Genomic DNA, 14218 nt, shown 5'->3' with positions numbered 1-14218 from the left:
ATCCCCCCGCAGGCCAACGAAACAGCCTCACGGCCAGGGATTCTGAAGGCAACTTCCGGAAATCGAGCCAGGGGGAGAGTGTGGTGGCCTCGTGGTCCGACCCTTCCATTCCAGTTCCAGTGAGGCATATTCAGTTTAACCCAGGGAACGCTCATAGAACCAACATCTGCCCAGGACTAAAGCCACTGATCACCAGACAAAGACAAGAAAAGCCAATCCTCCACGTTCAGAGATGACAAATTCCACAGAAGCACAGAAGCCCCAAAATACCAAGAAAAATAAGAAGAAAGGGGCGACTCTGGACACATTCTATGGAGCCAAAATACAAAATACAGAGCAGATAGAAGAAGATATACAAGAAAATTCTCCAAAATCTTCCAAAGGAAATAGAAACTCTCCACAAACCCATGAAGAATTTGAATCAGAAAGGACCAAAAAGATGGAAGCCCTCTGGGAGGAAAAGTGGGAAATGATGCAAAAGAAATTCACGCATCTACAAAACCAGTTTGACCAAACTGTAAAAGAAAACCAGGCTTTAAAGCAAGAACTAATAAAGCAAAGCCAAAACACCAAGAAATTAGAAGAGAACATAAAATATCTCACCAACAAGGTGACTGATCTGGAAAATAGAGGGAGAAGAGAAAATTTAAGAATAATTGGACTCCCAGAAAAGCCAGAAATAAACACCAAACTGGACATGGTGATACAAGATATAATCAAAGAAAATTGCCCAGAGATTCTAGAACAAGGGGGCAATACATCCACTGACAGAGCTCACAGAACACCTTCTACACTAAACCCCCAAAAGACAACTCCCAGGAATGTAATTGCCAAATTCCAAAGCTATCAAACAAAAGAAAAAATCCTACAGGAAGCCAGAAAAAGACAATTTAGATATAAAGGAATGCCAATCAGGATCACACAAGACCTTGCAAGTTCTACGCTGAATGATCGTAAGGCATGGAACATGATCTTCAGAAAGGCAAGAGAGCTGGGTCTCCAACCAAGAATCAGCTACCCAGCAAAACTGACTATATACTTCCAAGGGAGAGTATGGGCATTCAACAAAATAGAAGACTTCCAACTTTTTGCAAAGAAAAGACCAGAGCTCTGTGGAAAGTTTGATACCGAAAATCAAAGAGCAAGGAATACCTGAAAAGGTAAATATTAAGGAAAGGGGAAAAATGTTATCTTCTTTTACTCAAACTCTCTTCTATAAGGACTACATTTATATCAACCTATGTATACTAATATGTGGGGAAAATGTAATGTATAAATAGGGGGTAAAGAAAGACCAAATAGAATAATGGTTCTCACACAAAGATTCACAGGGGAAGGGGAGGGGAAGAAAACTCCTATAAGAAGGAGAGGAAGAGAGGGGGGGGGTTACTTAAACCTCAATCTCAGGGAAATCAACTCTGAGAGGGAAAAACATCCAGATCCATTGGGATCTTGAATTCTATCTTACCCAACAAGGGTAAGGAGAAGGGAAAACCAAGGGGGGGAGGGGGAGAGGGAGAACAAAAAGGGAGGGAAAGAGAGGGGGGAGGGGGAGGGAACAAAAAGGGAGGGACTAAAAAGGGAAACATCAAGGGAGGGGACAAGGGGGACTGATTCAAAGTAAATCACTGGACTAAAAGGTAGAGCCGAAGAAGAAAAGGTTAGAATTAGGGAAGGCAATCAAAATGCCAGGGAGTCCACAAATGACAATCATAACTTTGAAGGTGAATGGGATGAACTCACCCATAAAACGTAGACGAATAGCTGAATGGATTAGAATCCAAAACCCTACCATATGTTGTCTTCAAGAAACACACATGAGGCGGGTTGACACCCACAAGGTCAGAATTAAAGGATGGAGTAAGACCTTCTGGGCCTCAACTGATAGAAAGAAGGCAGGAGTGGTAATCATGATATCTGATAAAGCCAATGCAAAAATAGACCTGATCAAAAGGGATAGGGAAGGTAATTATATTTTGTTAAAAGGGACTCTAGACAATGAGGAAATATCATTAATCAACATGTATGCACCAAATAATATAGCACCCAAATTTCTAATGGAGAAACTAGGAGAATTGAAGGAAGAAATAGACAATAAAACCATACTAGTGGGAGACTTAAACCAACCATTATCAAATTTAGATAAATCAAATCAAAAAATAAATAAGAAAGAGGTAAAAGAAGTGAATGAAATCTTAGAAAAATTAGAATTAATAGACATATGGAGAAAAATAAATAGGGATAAAAAGGAATACACCTTCTTCTCAGCACCACATGGCACATTCACAAAAATTGACCATACATTAGGTCACAGAAACATAGCACACAAATGCAAAAAAGCAGAAATAATGAATGCAGCCTTCTCAGATCACAAGGCAATAAAAATAATGATTAGTAATGGTACATGGAAAACCAAATCTAAAACCAATTGGAAATTAAACAATATGATACTCCAAAACCGTTTAGCTAAAGAAGAAATCATAGAAACAATTAATAATTTCATCAAGGAAAATGACAATGGCGAAACATCCTTTCAAACCTTTTGGGATGCAGCCAAAGCGGTAATCAGAGGCAAATTCATATCCCTGAAAGCTCATATTAACAAACAAGGGAGAGCAGAGATCAATCAATTGGAAATGCAATTGAAAAAACTCGAAAGCGATCAAATTAAAAACCCCCAGCAGAAAACCAAATTAGAAATCCTAAAAATTAAGGGAGAAATTAATAAAATCGAAAGTGATAGAACTATTGATTTAATAAATAAGACAAGAAGCTGGTACTTTGAAAAAACAAACAAAATAGACAAAGTACTGGTCAATCTAATTAAAAAAAGGAAGGAAGAAAAGCAAATTCACAGCATTAAAGATGAAAAGGGGGACAGCACCTCCAATGAGGAGGAAATTAAGGCAATCATTAGAAATTACTTTGCCCAATTATATGGCAATAAATACACCAATTTAGGAGAAATGGATGAATATATACAAAAATACAAACTGCCTAGACTAACAGAAGAGGAAATAGAATTCTTAAATAATCCCATATCAGAAATTGAAATCCATCAAGCCATCAAAGAACTTCCTAAGAAAAAATCCCCAGGGCCTGATGGATTCACCTGTGAATTCTATCAAACATTCAGAGAACAATTAACCCCAATACTATACAAACTATTTGACATAATAAGCAAAGAGGGAGTTCTACCAAACTCCTTTTACGACACAAACATGGTACTGATTCCAAAACCAGGCAGGTCAAAAACAGAGAAAGAAAACTATAGGCCAATCTCCCTAATGAATATAGATGCAAAAATCTTAAATAGGATACTAGCAAAAAGACTCCAGCAAGTGATCAGAAGGATCATTCACCATGATCAAGTAGGATTCATACCAGGGATGCAGGGCTGGTTCAACATTAGGAAAACCATCCACATAATTGACCACATCAACAAGCAAACTAGCAAGAACCACATGATTATCTCAATAGATGCAGAAAAAGCCTTTGATAAAATACAACACCCATTCCTATTAAAAACACTAGAAAGCATAGGAATAGAAGGGTCATTCCTAAAAATAATAAACAGTATATATCTAAAACCAACAGCTAATATCATCTGCAATGGGGATAAACTAGATGCATTCCCAATAAGATCAGGAGTGAAACAAGGATGCCCATTATCACCTCTACTATTTGACATTGTACTAGAAACACTAGCAGTAGCAATTAGAGAAGATAAAGAAATTGAAGGCATCAGAATAGGCAAGGAGGAGACCAAGTTATCACTCTTTGCGGATGACATGATGGTCTACTTAAAGAATCCTAGAGATTCAACCAAAAAGCTAATTGAAATAATCAACAACTTTAGCAAAGTTGCAGGATACAAAATAAACCCACATAAATCATCAGCTTTTCTATATATCTCCAACACAGCTCAGCAGCAAGAACTAGAAAGAGAAATCCCATTCAAAATCACCTTAGACAAAATAAAATACCTAGGAATCTACCTCCCAAGACAAACACAGGAACTATATGAACACAACTACAAAACACTCGCCACACAACTAAAACTAGACTTGAACAATTGGAAAAACATTAACTGCTCATGGATAGGACGAGCCAATATAATAAAAATGACCATCCTACCCAAACTTATTTATCTATTTAGTGCCATACCCATTGAACTACCAAAATACTTCTTCACTGATTTGGAAAAAACCATAACAAAGTTCATTTGGAAGAACAAAAGATCAAGGATATCCAGGGAAATAATGAAAAAAAACACATATGATGGGGGCCTTGCAGTCCCAGACCTCAAACTATATTACAAAGCAGCAGTCATCAAAACAATTTGGTACTGGCTAAGAAACAGAAAGGAAGATCAGTGGAATAGACTGGGGGAAAGCGACCTCAGCAAGACAGTATATGATAAACCCAAAGATCCCAGCTTTTGGGACAAAAATCCACTATTCGATAAAAACTGCTGGGAAAATTGGAAGACAGTGTGGGAGAGACTAGGAATAGATCAACACCTCACACCCTACACCAAGATAAATTCAAAATGGGTGAGTGAATTAAACATAAAGAAGGAAACCATAAGTAAATTGGGTAAACACAGAATAGTATACATGTCAGACCTTTGGGAGGGGAAAGGCTTTAAAACCAAGCAAGATATAGAAAGAATCACAAAATGTAAAATAAATAATTTTGACTACATCAAACTAAAAAGCTTTTGTACAAACAAAACCAATATAACTAAAATCAGAAGGGAAACAACAAATTGGGAAAAAATCTTCATAGAAACCTCTGACAAAGGTTTAATTACTCATATTTATAATGAGCTAAATCAATTGTACAAAAAATCAAGCCATTCTCCAATTGATAAATGGGCAATGGACATGGATAGGCAGTTCTCAGATAAAGAAATCAAAACTATTAACAAGCACATGAAGAAGTGTTCCACATCTCTTATAATCAGAGAGATGCAAATCAAAACAACTCTGAGGTATCACCTCACACCTAGCAGATTGGCTAACATAACAGCAGAGGAAAGTAATGAATGCTGGAGGGGATGTGGCAAAGTAGGGACATTAATTCATTGCTGGTGGAGTTGTGAACTGATCCAACCATTCTGGAGGGCAATTTGGAACTATGCCCAAAGGGCGACAAAAGAATATCTACCCTTTGATCCAGCCATAGCACTGCTGGGTCTGTATCCCACAGAGATAATGGACACAAAGACTTGTACAAAAATATTCATAGCTGCGCTCTTTGTGGTGGCCCAAAACTGGAAAACGAGGGGATGCCCATCAATTGGGGAATGGCTGAACAAACTGTGGTATATGTTGGTGATGGAATACTATTGTGCTCAAAGGAATAATAAAGTGGAGAAGTTCCATGGAGACTGGAACAACCTCCAGGAAGTGATGCAGAGCGAGAGGAGCAGAACCAGGAGAACATTGTACACAGAGACTAATACACTGTGGTATAATCGAACGTAATGGACTTCTCCATTAGGGGCGGTGTAATGTCCCTGAACAACTTTCAGGGATCCAGGAGAAAAAAAAAAACACCATTCATAAGCAAAGGATAAACTATGGGAGTGGAAACACCGAGAAAAAGCAACTGCCTGAATACAGAGGTTGAGGGGACATGACAGAGGATAGACTTTAAATGAACACTCTAATGCAAATACTATCAACAAAGCAATGGGTTCAAATCAAGAAAACATCTAATGCCCAGTGGACTTACGCGTCGGCTATGGGGGGTGGGGGGGAGGAAAAGAAAATGATCTATGTCTTTAACGAATAATGCTTGGAAATGATCAAATAAAATATATTTAAAAAAAAAAAAACAGTCCTACATATAAAGAACCCCTTTGAAGGAAGTTTCTTCTCAGATATCAAGTCAGGAATTCCTTGACATATCCTTCATTACTATGAAAGAAAAGAAAACCCTGCTCCAGTCATGTCCAAACTTCCAAAAATGGTTTGTAAACAATAAGACAACCTTTCCATTTCAAAGAAATGGGTATCAAGAAATTAACAATTCTGCTTTTTCTTTTTTTTTTCTCATCAACAGTCAAAAGTATTAGCTAGCACATGGCTTGAGTACAACTAGACATGAAGAGCACCTGGTCCAGGTTGAAACTCAATATTAAAATCCAGGATGGGGAGAAATCTACATTATTCTATTTTCACCCTGACTAGGCCCCATCTAACCTTGTATTATTCAGCTTTGGAAAAATAGTTCCTAAATTTTTGTCTATGCAATTAGGAAGAGAAGAAAAAAAAAAGAAATCTAAGCTTGTTCCTGAGTTGGAGATCATTTGCAAACTACCCTGTATATTAATGTCTGTAAAAAACAAGGGAAAGGCTTGTCATTCTGAATTCGAAACTACTAACTTGAATTAATTTGTGAATAATAAAGCAAAACTCACCCAAATATTAAGGAAAGAGTCCAAAACCATTGAACTCATTGTCAGGGAGAGCAGAGCCACACTTAAAAATGTTCCACTTGACCTAATTAACCATTCCTAAGTTCTTGAGTTTTACAGAAGGTGATTTTTACTGTATGTGTGGTCAAAACAACAATAAAAAAGAACACATCACTGATGAAATGCTAAATTAAAAAGAGCTAGCAACAAACTAATGTTTTGGTATATGTTTTGTTAGCTTTTTCCTTTCTTTTTTTTTTTAAATGATGGCCTTATCAGAAAGCTTAGTCTATTTCCTATTCAGCAATCCATTTCCATCATCTTGTTTTAAAAGACACCAAGACGAATCAGATGTTGAGGGCAGCAAAGGTCTTCACCAAGGTGACCTGTGCACTAACGTCTGCCTCGCTTCGATTGTTATCAGTGTTGTTGCTCCTATTCTCCAGTGCTTTCTGACGATGTCGTTCCTCCTGGCGCTTCTTCTTTTCTAGGCGCTGCTGCTCTCTCTTTTGTTTATTTGTTACCTTGGAAGGCTGGCTTTTACTTGTTTTGTTTTCTCCAACAGGACTAGTTTGTGTTTTATTGTTTTCATTTCCATTTTCACTTAAGCCCTGACTTCCAAAGATTCTGTTTCCACTGCCGCCTTCCTCCCATAAGGAGCCACGCTGTTTCTGAGTTCTGCCATGGATCTCTAGTTTCTCCTCTGCCTCATCCAAAGAAAGGTATTGCGAATTTCTTTTTCCCTGGTTCATTGCAAGTATTGCAGATTCAATATTGTAATTCTCAGCTTCCAGGTTCTGGACTATTAAATTAACATCTGAACATCCAGTTGCATTACAAACTTTCTGTACAGCATCATCTACTTCATCTTTCAAGTCTTCTTCAAAGTCCTCCTCCTTTGGCTTAATCTTCTCTCTCTTATTTGATTCATCTTTATTAAGCATCTGAAACTCTGTCTGAAGATGCGCAGGAGCCTCTGAGTTATCATTGATTCTCCGAACACTGTCGTAGTGCTCACCATACCTATATGCAATGTGTAGCTCCCTAACGTTAGCTTTGTCTGTACCACGAATCTGCCACAAAGGGGCATTAAGCTGATGAATAACAACATTCATTTGATGATTTCTTGCAAAGGCTACAATTGCATCATTTCCAGCGAAAGTACCAGGTTTTGCCAAACTGGAAACATGTTTCTCAAAGGGAATATCATCCTCCACAAAGGGCTCAAAATCATCCCGCTGTTTGATCATATAGTCAACAGTCTCCTGTCTGTGCTTAAGATGATTTCGTGAATGTCCCTCTAATTGATCACCAAGAGCTCGAAATAGACAATTGAGGTTTACAAACTGCTTTCCTCACAACAGCCACATGAATGAAGAAGGCAGCACAAGAATTATCATTTCTACAGGCATACAGCTATCAAACAGGAAGAGAATTTAAACCCAAGTCTTCTGGCTCCAAGCCCAGTGATCTTCCCACTCTAAAAGTAATAGCCTCTCCCTTCCCTATCCATTGAGAAGACAAGAAATACAAAACCAATTTATACACTAACGGAGGGAGGGAGGGAGGGAGGGAGGGAGGAAGGGAGGGAGGGAGGAAGGAAGGAAGGAAGGAAGGAAGGAAGGAAGGAAGGAAGGAAGGAAGGAAGGAAGGAAGCTCTTTTTTATATTTCTTTAGCTTCCATCTCTAGAATTATTTCTAACATTAATGGTAGATCATTTACCCAATTATATAAGAATAAAATTAATAATCAAGTGGAAATGGCTAAACTCTTACAAAAATATAAATTTCCCAGATTTAACAAAGGAGGAAATAGAATTTTTATGTGATACCATTTCAGAAAAAAATAAATTGACCAAGCTGTCAAAGAACTCCCCAAGAAAACCACCCAAGGCCAGATGGATACAAGGGAATTCTCTCAAAATCTTTGAAGGGCAATTAATCCCAATGGTATATAAACTTTTTGGCAAAACTGGTCAAGATGGAGTGTTACCAAATGTTTTTATGACACAAATATAGTGCTGATACCTAATCCAGGAAGAGCAAAACAAAGTAAAAATCCATTACCTTAATGATATAAAATGGTAAATAAAATAATAATAGCAAAGAGAATCTAGTAATATATCACAAAGATCATTCACCATAGCCAGGTGGGAATGCAAGACTGGTTTAATATGGGGGAAACTATCAGCATAATTGACCAAATCAATAACAAAATTAACATAAAACATATGATTATTTCAATAGATGCTGGAAAAACCTTTGACAAGATTCAACACCCATTCCTATTGAAAACAGGAAAAATCATAGGAAAAAATGGATATTTCCTTAAAATGCCAAGTAGTATCTAAAACCTAAATCTAAATCTAAAGAGAGTATTTGATAATGTAAACAGGTGAAGTCTGTGTTCTTTTCCTTTCCTAGGACAAATTTCTAAGTCCATGAGGACTCATTGTTTAAATGCTCCTGGTAGACTGTAAGCTTCTGGAGGGCAGGGGATGTTTTATTTTTGACTCCAAGTTTTCAATACTAAGAACCATGCCTGCCTTAGTATAGGTGCTTAATAAGTGTTTATTGATTGATTTTTTACAAATGAGATAAAATTTGTAAAGTACTTTGCAAATCTAAAAGTGTTACATTTTATTATGATCATTATATGAAAAATATGCTTACCTTTCAACTTATGACTTGATGTGGCATCTATCCTGGGCCCCCTTTTCTGGTTACTGAGTTTTGACATTTGAGAAGCAATGGTGATATGGGGGGGGGGAGTAAGAGGAGTTAGGAGTAGAGAAGAAGAAAGGGTTAATTAAGTATCTACTATGTACCAGGCTCTGGAGGGAGGTGCTATTATTATCCTCATTTTATAATTGAAAACATGAAGGCAGAATTTAAGTGACTTGAGAAATCAATGGGAGTACAGACTAGCTTAGGTACCTTTGTTTCTAAAATGTTTTCTGAAGTCACTGTTTGAGCACAGCTGGCCAGGAGTCTGAAAATCAGAACACAGCTACCCTGGAGGCCAGCATTGCTTCAGTAGTGAAGATCAGTCCTGTGGTGACCAGGATCTTCTGCTGTCAAACATCACTGCCTCTATAGCATGAATATGGAGATTGTATCAAGTTCACCTTCCCGGACTGCCAGGCCCTCATCACAGGTGGAAACAATCCACCCCTATTGGTGAAAGAGTCCTTCATAAAAGGAACTCAACATCATGTGGCCAAGCCTCATTCCTGCCTTTACCTTTTGTGCAGCCTCCACAAGCACAGGCTCACCTGGGGCTACATCCTCATTGGAGAACTCCAGGATAGCCAGCCTGATTGTAGAGTCTCAGAGGAGTTCAGGAGAAACATCAACTCTTGTTATCATCCTGACTCCAGCTAGCACAAAGGAAAGCTGGACATCAGCTTCTCTGAGCCCAGCTCCCACAGTACAGAAGGCATCAGTGCTAGGGCAGAGACAACTTCTCTTTTTGCTCATGTACCTGTTAGCTCTATCCTGTTCCTAAGGAAGAATGCTTGAAGCAGGCTTCCTCTAGCCCTGCAGGATGGGGGTCACATGTGTCCAGGGAGGAGAGCTTAACATCTCAGGGGAAATCACTTTCCCTCCCATTTCCCTCTTAGAGCTTCTTCTTTTTTTTTTTTGTACACTTAAGACCTTGTTGTGTCAGTTGGGTGAGTAAATGCATTTCAGGATCCCTCATCTCTCTATAGTATCACACTCTGGTCATCCCTGAGCTACAAGGACCCTTCTGTGGTGATTAGTATTGAGTTTAACATGTATGGAACTTGTAGAATAATAGCAAGACAGGGAAAATTTCCTTAGGCAATGTCAGTCAGTCAGTGAGTTGATAGCCATTCATTGTTTCTGCTGTTTCCCCACACTCTGCAGAGCACAGGGGATAGGAAGAAAGACCCTTAATCTTAAGAAGCTGACAGTCTAATTGGGGAGACAATATGCCAACAACAATGTACACACAATCTAAAAACAAGATCAATTGAAAATAATCATGAGAAACAGGGCACTAGAATTTAGAAGGATCATCTAAGAAACAGAGGAGCTCTTAGCATGGACTTGAAGAAAGTTAGGGATATGAGGAAAGTATTCTAGATTTTTCTCTCCAAAGATCAAATATTACAACATGACATTTGGATATATTCATAAAAATTTCAGCAGTTGTGTTTACAGAACAGAGTTTTACTTGAGAGTGGCCCCTCTGCATAGTGAGCTAATGTCTTGAAAAGACATTCTCTATCCTCCCCCAAACTCCACTCCCAAGTAACTGGGTGCAACCCAGTAGGCATATTTTCAATTTGGTAGAGCCAAAGTTGAATTGAGAGCAAAGTCAGTGCAATGAAAAGTGAATATTACAGGGTGAGGAGGAATAAAATATAAGGAGCATAGGAAAAAGATAGAAGGTAATGAAGCATTTTGATTGCTAAATGGGGTTTTGTATTTTATTTTTAAAGCAATAGGGAGTTATTGAAGTTTACTGATTTGGACAATGACATGGTCAGACCTAGGTTTTAGGAAAAGCACTTTCACAGTTGAATGGAAGATGGACTGGAGTGGGATGGGACTTAGGATAGAGACCAAATAGGTAACTACCGCAATAGTTAAGACATGAGGTGCGGGAGGCCTATACCAGAGTATTTACAGGGTTATATGAGAGACAGAGAATATGGGAGAGATGTGATGAAAGCAAAATCTATAGATCTTGTCAACACCCTGGATATGATGGGTGACAGGGTGAGCAGTAAATAATAACCTGGTTGCCTAGCCTTTGCCTTTCTGTCTTAGAGTTTCTACTAAAGAAGAAAGTAAGGGGTTTTAAAAATTAAGATGACTTGGCTTGTGAGCTTGGATGACTTGGGAGGACAGTGATACCCTTGATAGCTAAAGGGAACTTAGAAAGAGTTGAAGGTTCAATATTAGGAAAATCATCCACGTAATTTGAATATATCAACAAACAATCCAACAAAACCACGTGATTATCTCAATAGACACAGAAAAAGCCTTTGATAAAAGACAACACCCATTCCAATTAAAAACACTAGAAAGCATAGGAATAGAAGAGTCTTTCCTAAAAATAATAAACAGTATATATCTAAAACCATGAGCAAATATCATGTATCATCTGAAGTGGGGATAAACTACATGCATTCCCAATAAGATCAGGAGTGAAACAAGAATGCCCATTATCACCTCTATTATTCAACATTGTACTAGAAACCCTAGCAGTAGCAATTAGAGAAGAAAAAGAAATTGAAGGTATTGAAATTGGCAGGAGACCAAGATGTCACTCTTTGCAGATGACCTGATGGTCTACTTAAAGAATCCTAGAGAATCAACCAAAAAGCTAGTGGAAATAATCAACAACTTTAGCAAAGTTGCAGGATACAAAATAAACCCACATAAGTCATCAGCATTTCTATATATCTTCAACACACCTCAGAAGCAAGAATTAGAAAGAGAAATTCAATTCAAAATCACCTTAGACAATATAGAATACTTAGGAATCTATCTGTCAAGACAAACACAGGAACTATATGAACACAACTACAAAACACTCTCCACACAACTAAAAACAGACTTGAACAATTGGAAAAACATTAACTGCTAATGGGTAATATGAGCTAAAATAATAAAAATGACTATCCTGCCCAAACTTAGCTGTCTATTTAGTGACATACCCATTCAACTGCCAAAAAACTTTTTTTACTGAATGAGAAAAAACCATAACAAAGTTCATTTGGAAGAATAAAGGATCAAGGATATCCAGGGAAATAATGAAAAAAAAATACAAAGGAAGGGGGCCTTGCAGTCCCAGATCTCAAACTATATTATAAAGCAGTGGTCTTCAAAACAATTTGGTACTGGCTAAGGGACAGAAAGGAGTATCAGTGGAATAGACTTAGGTAAATGACCTCAGCAAGACAGTATATGATAAACCCAAAGAGCCCAGTTTTTGGAACAAAAATCTACTATTTGTTAAAAACTGCTGGGAAAAATGGAAGACAGTGTGGGAGGGATTAGGTCTGGTTCAACATCTCACACCCTACACCAAGATAAACTCAGAATGTGTGAATGACTTGGATATAAATTCGGAAACTGTAAGTAAATTGGTTGAACACAAAATAGTATACATGTCAGACCTTTGGGAAGGGAAAGATTTTAAAACAAAGCCAGACATAGAAAGAGTCACAAAATATAAAATAAATAATTTTGATTACATGAAATTAAAAAGTTTTTGTACAAACAAAACCAATGTAACTAAAATCAGAAGGGAAGCAACAAATTGGGAAACAATCTTCATAACAAAAACCTCTCTCAAAGGTCTAATTATGCAAATTCACAAAGAGCTAAATCAATTGTAGAAAAAATCAAGCCATTCTCCAATTGTATAAATGGGCAAGGGACATGAATAGGCAATTTTCAGATAAAGAAATCAAAACTATTAATAAGCACATGAAAAAGTGTTCTAAATCTTTTATAATCAGAGAGATCCAAATCAAAACAACTCTGAGGTATCACCTCACACCTAGCAGATTGGCTAACATGACAGAAAAGGAAAGTAATGAATGCTGGAGGGGATGTGGCAAATTTGGGACATTAATTCATTGCTGGTGGAGTTGTGAATTGATCTAGCCATTCTGGAGGGCAATTTGGAAGTATGCCCAAAGGGCGATAAAAGACTGTCTGCCCTTTGATCCAGCTGTAGCATTGCTGGGTTTGTACCCCAGAGAGATAATAAGGAAAAAGACTTGTACAAGAATGTTCATAGCTGTGATTTTTGTGGTGGCCAAAAATTGGAAAATGAGGGAACGCCCTTCAATTGAGGAATGGCTGAACAAATTGTGGTATATGCTGTTGATGGAATACTATTGTGCTAAAAGGAATAATAAATTGGAGGAATTCCATGGAGACTGTAACAACCTCCAGGAAGTGATACAGAGCAAAAGGAGCAGAACCAGGAGAACATTGTACACAGAGACTGTGGTTCAATCGAATGTAATGATTTCTCCATTAGTGTCAAAGCAATATCCTTGAATAATTTGCAGGGATCTAGGAGAAAACATACTACCAACAAGCAGAGGACAAGTGGTGGGAGTAAAAATAATGAGTAAAGGCAACTGCTTGACTATAGGGGTTGAGGGGATATGATTGAGGAGAGACTCTAAATGAATACCCTAATGCAAATACCAACAACATGTAAATGGGTTCAGATCATGGACACATGTGATACCCAGAAGAATCATGTGCTGGCTATGGGAGGGGTGGCGGGAGGGAGGGGGGAGGAAAAAAATGATATTTGTTTCCAATGAATAATGTTTGAAAATCACCTAATAAAATAATATTTACAAGAAGAAAAAAAGAGTTAAAGGTTTTCAGGGGAAGGCAATGAATTAACTTTTGGACATGTTGAGGCTCAGATGTTTACAACACACTCAACTGAAAATTTCCAACAGGCAGTTGTTCAATAGGAGTCATAAGACTGGAGGTCACAACAGACATTAAGGAGTGGGATGACCAGATTTGAGAATCATCAATATATAGATGATGGTTAAATCTTGTGAGTTTAGGAGAATATTGAGTGAAAACTCATAGAAGAAGAGAGGGGCCCAGCTCAAAGCCTTGTAGGACACCTACATTAAGCATTTATGGCCTAGATAAGAATCCAGCAAATCAGACTAAAGAGAGTAGTCATACAAGTAAGAGGAGAACCAGGAGAGTTTTGTTATAAAAATGAAAGAGAATAGGATGATAGTATCAAAGACTACAGAAAGCTTC

The 14218-nt window shown here is 37.8% G+C and overlaps 2 protein-coding genes across 2 annotated transcripts in view; one reads left to right on the top strand and one right to left on the bottom strand.

Moving 5' to 3' along the window:
- LOC103098328 (mucin-2-like) overlaps positions 1 to 14218 on the top strand; it is a 64375-nt gene that overhangs the window by 17883 nt on the left and 32274 nt on the right. The gene's annotated exons all lie outside the window — the stretch shown is intronic.
- LOC100023333 (OTU domain-containing protein 3-like) lies at positions 5847 to 7778 on the bottom strand. The gene has a single exon (XM_056820658.1). It carries the CDS (start codon positions 7675 to 7677, stop codon positions 6775 to 6777), a length of 903 nt encoding a protein of 300 aa, XP_056676636.1. The 5' UTR covers positions 7678 to 7778; the 3' UTR covers positions 5847 to 6774.

Source organism: Monodelphis domestica, chromosome 3, assembly GCF_027887165.1.
Source record: "Monodelphis domestica isolate mMonDom1 chromosome 3, mMonDom1.pri, whole genome shotgun sequence".
Classification (NCBI taxonomy): domain Eukaryota; kingdom Metazoa; phylum Chordata; class Mammalia; order Didelphimorphia; family Didelphidae; genus Monodelphis; species Monodelphis domestica.
This window is presented reverse-complemented; position numbering and strand designations above follow the sequence as displayed.

Excerpts from the sequence above, each read along its gene's own strand:
- LOC100023333 (XM_056820658.1), bottom strand. The coding sequence starts at position 7,677 with ATGATCAAACAGCGGGATGATTTTGAGCCCTTTGTGGAGGATGATATT.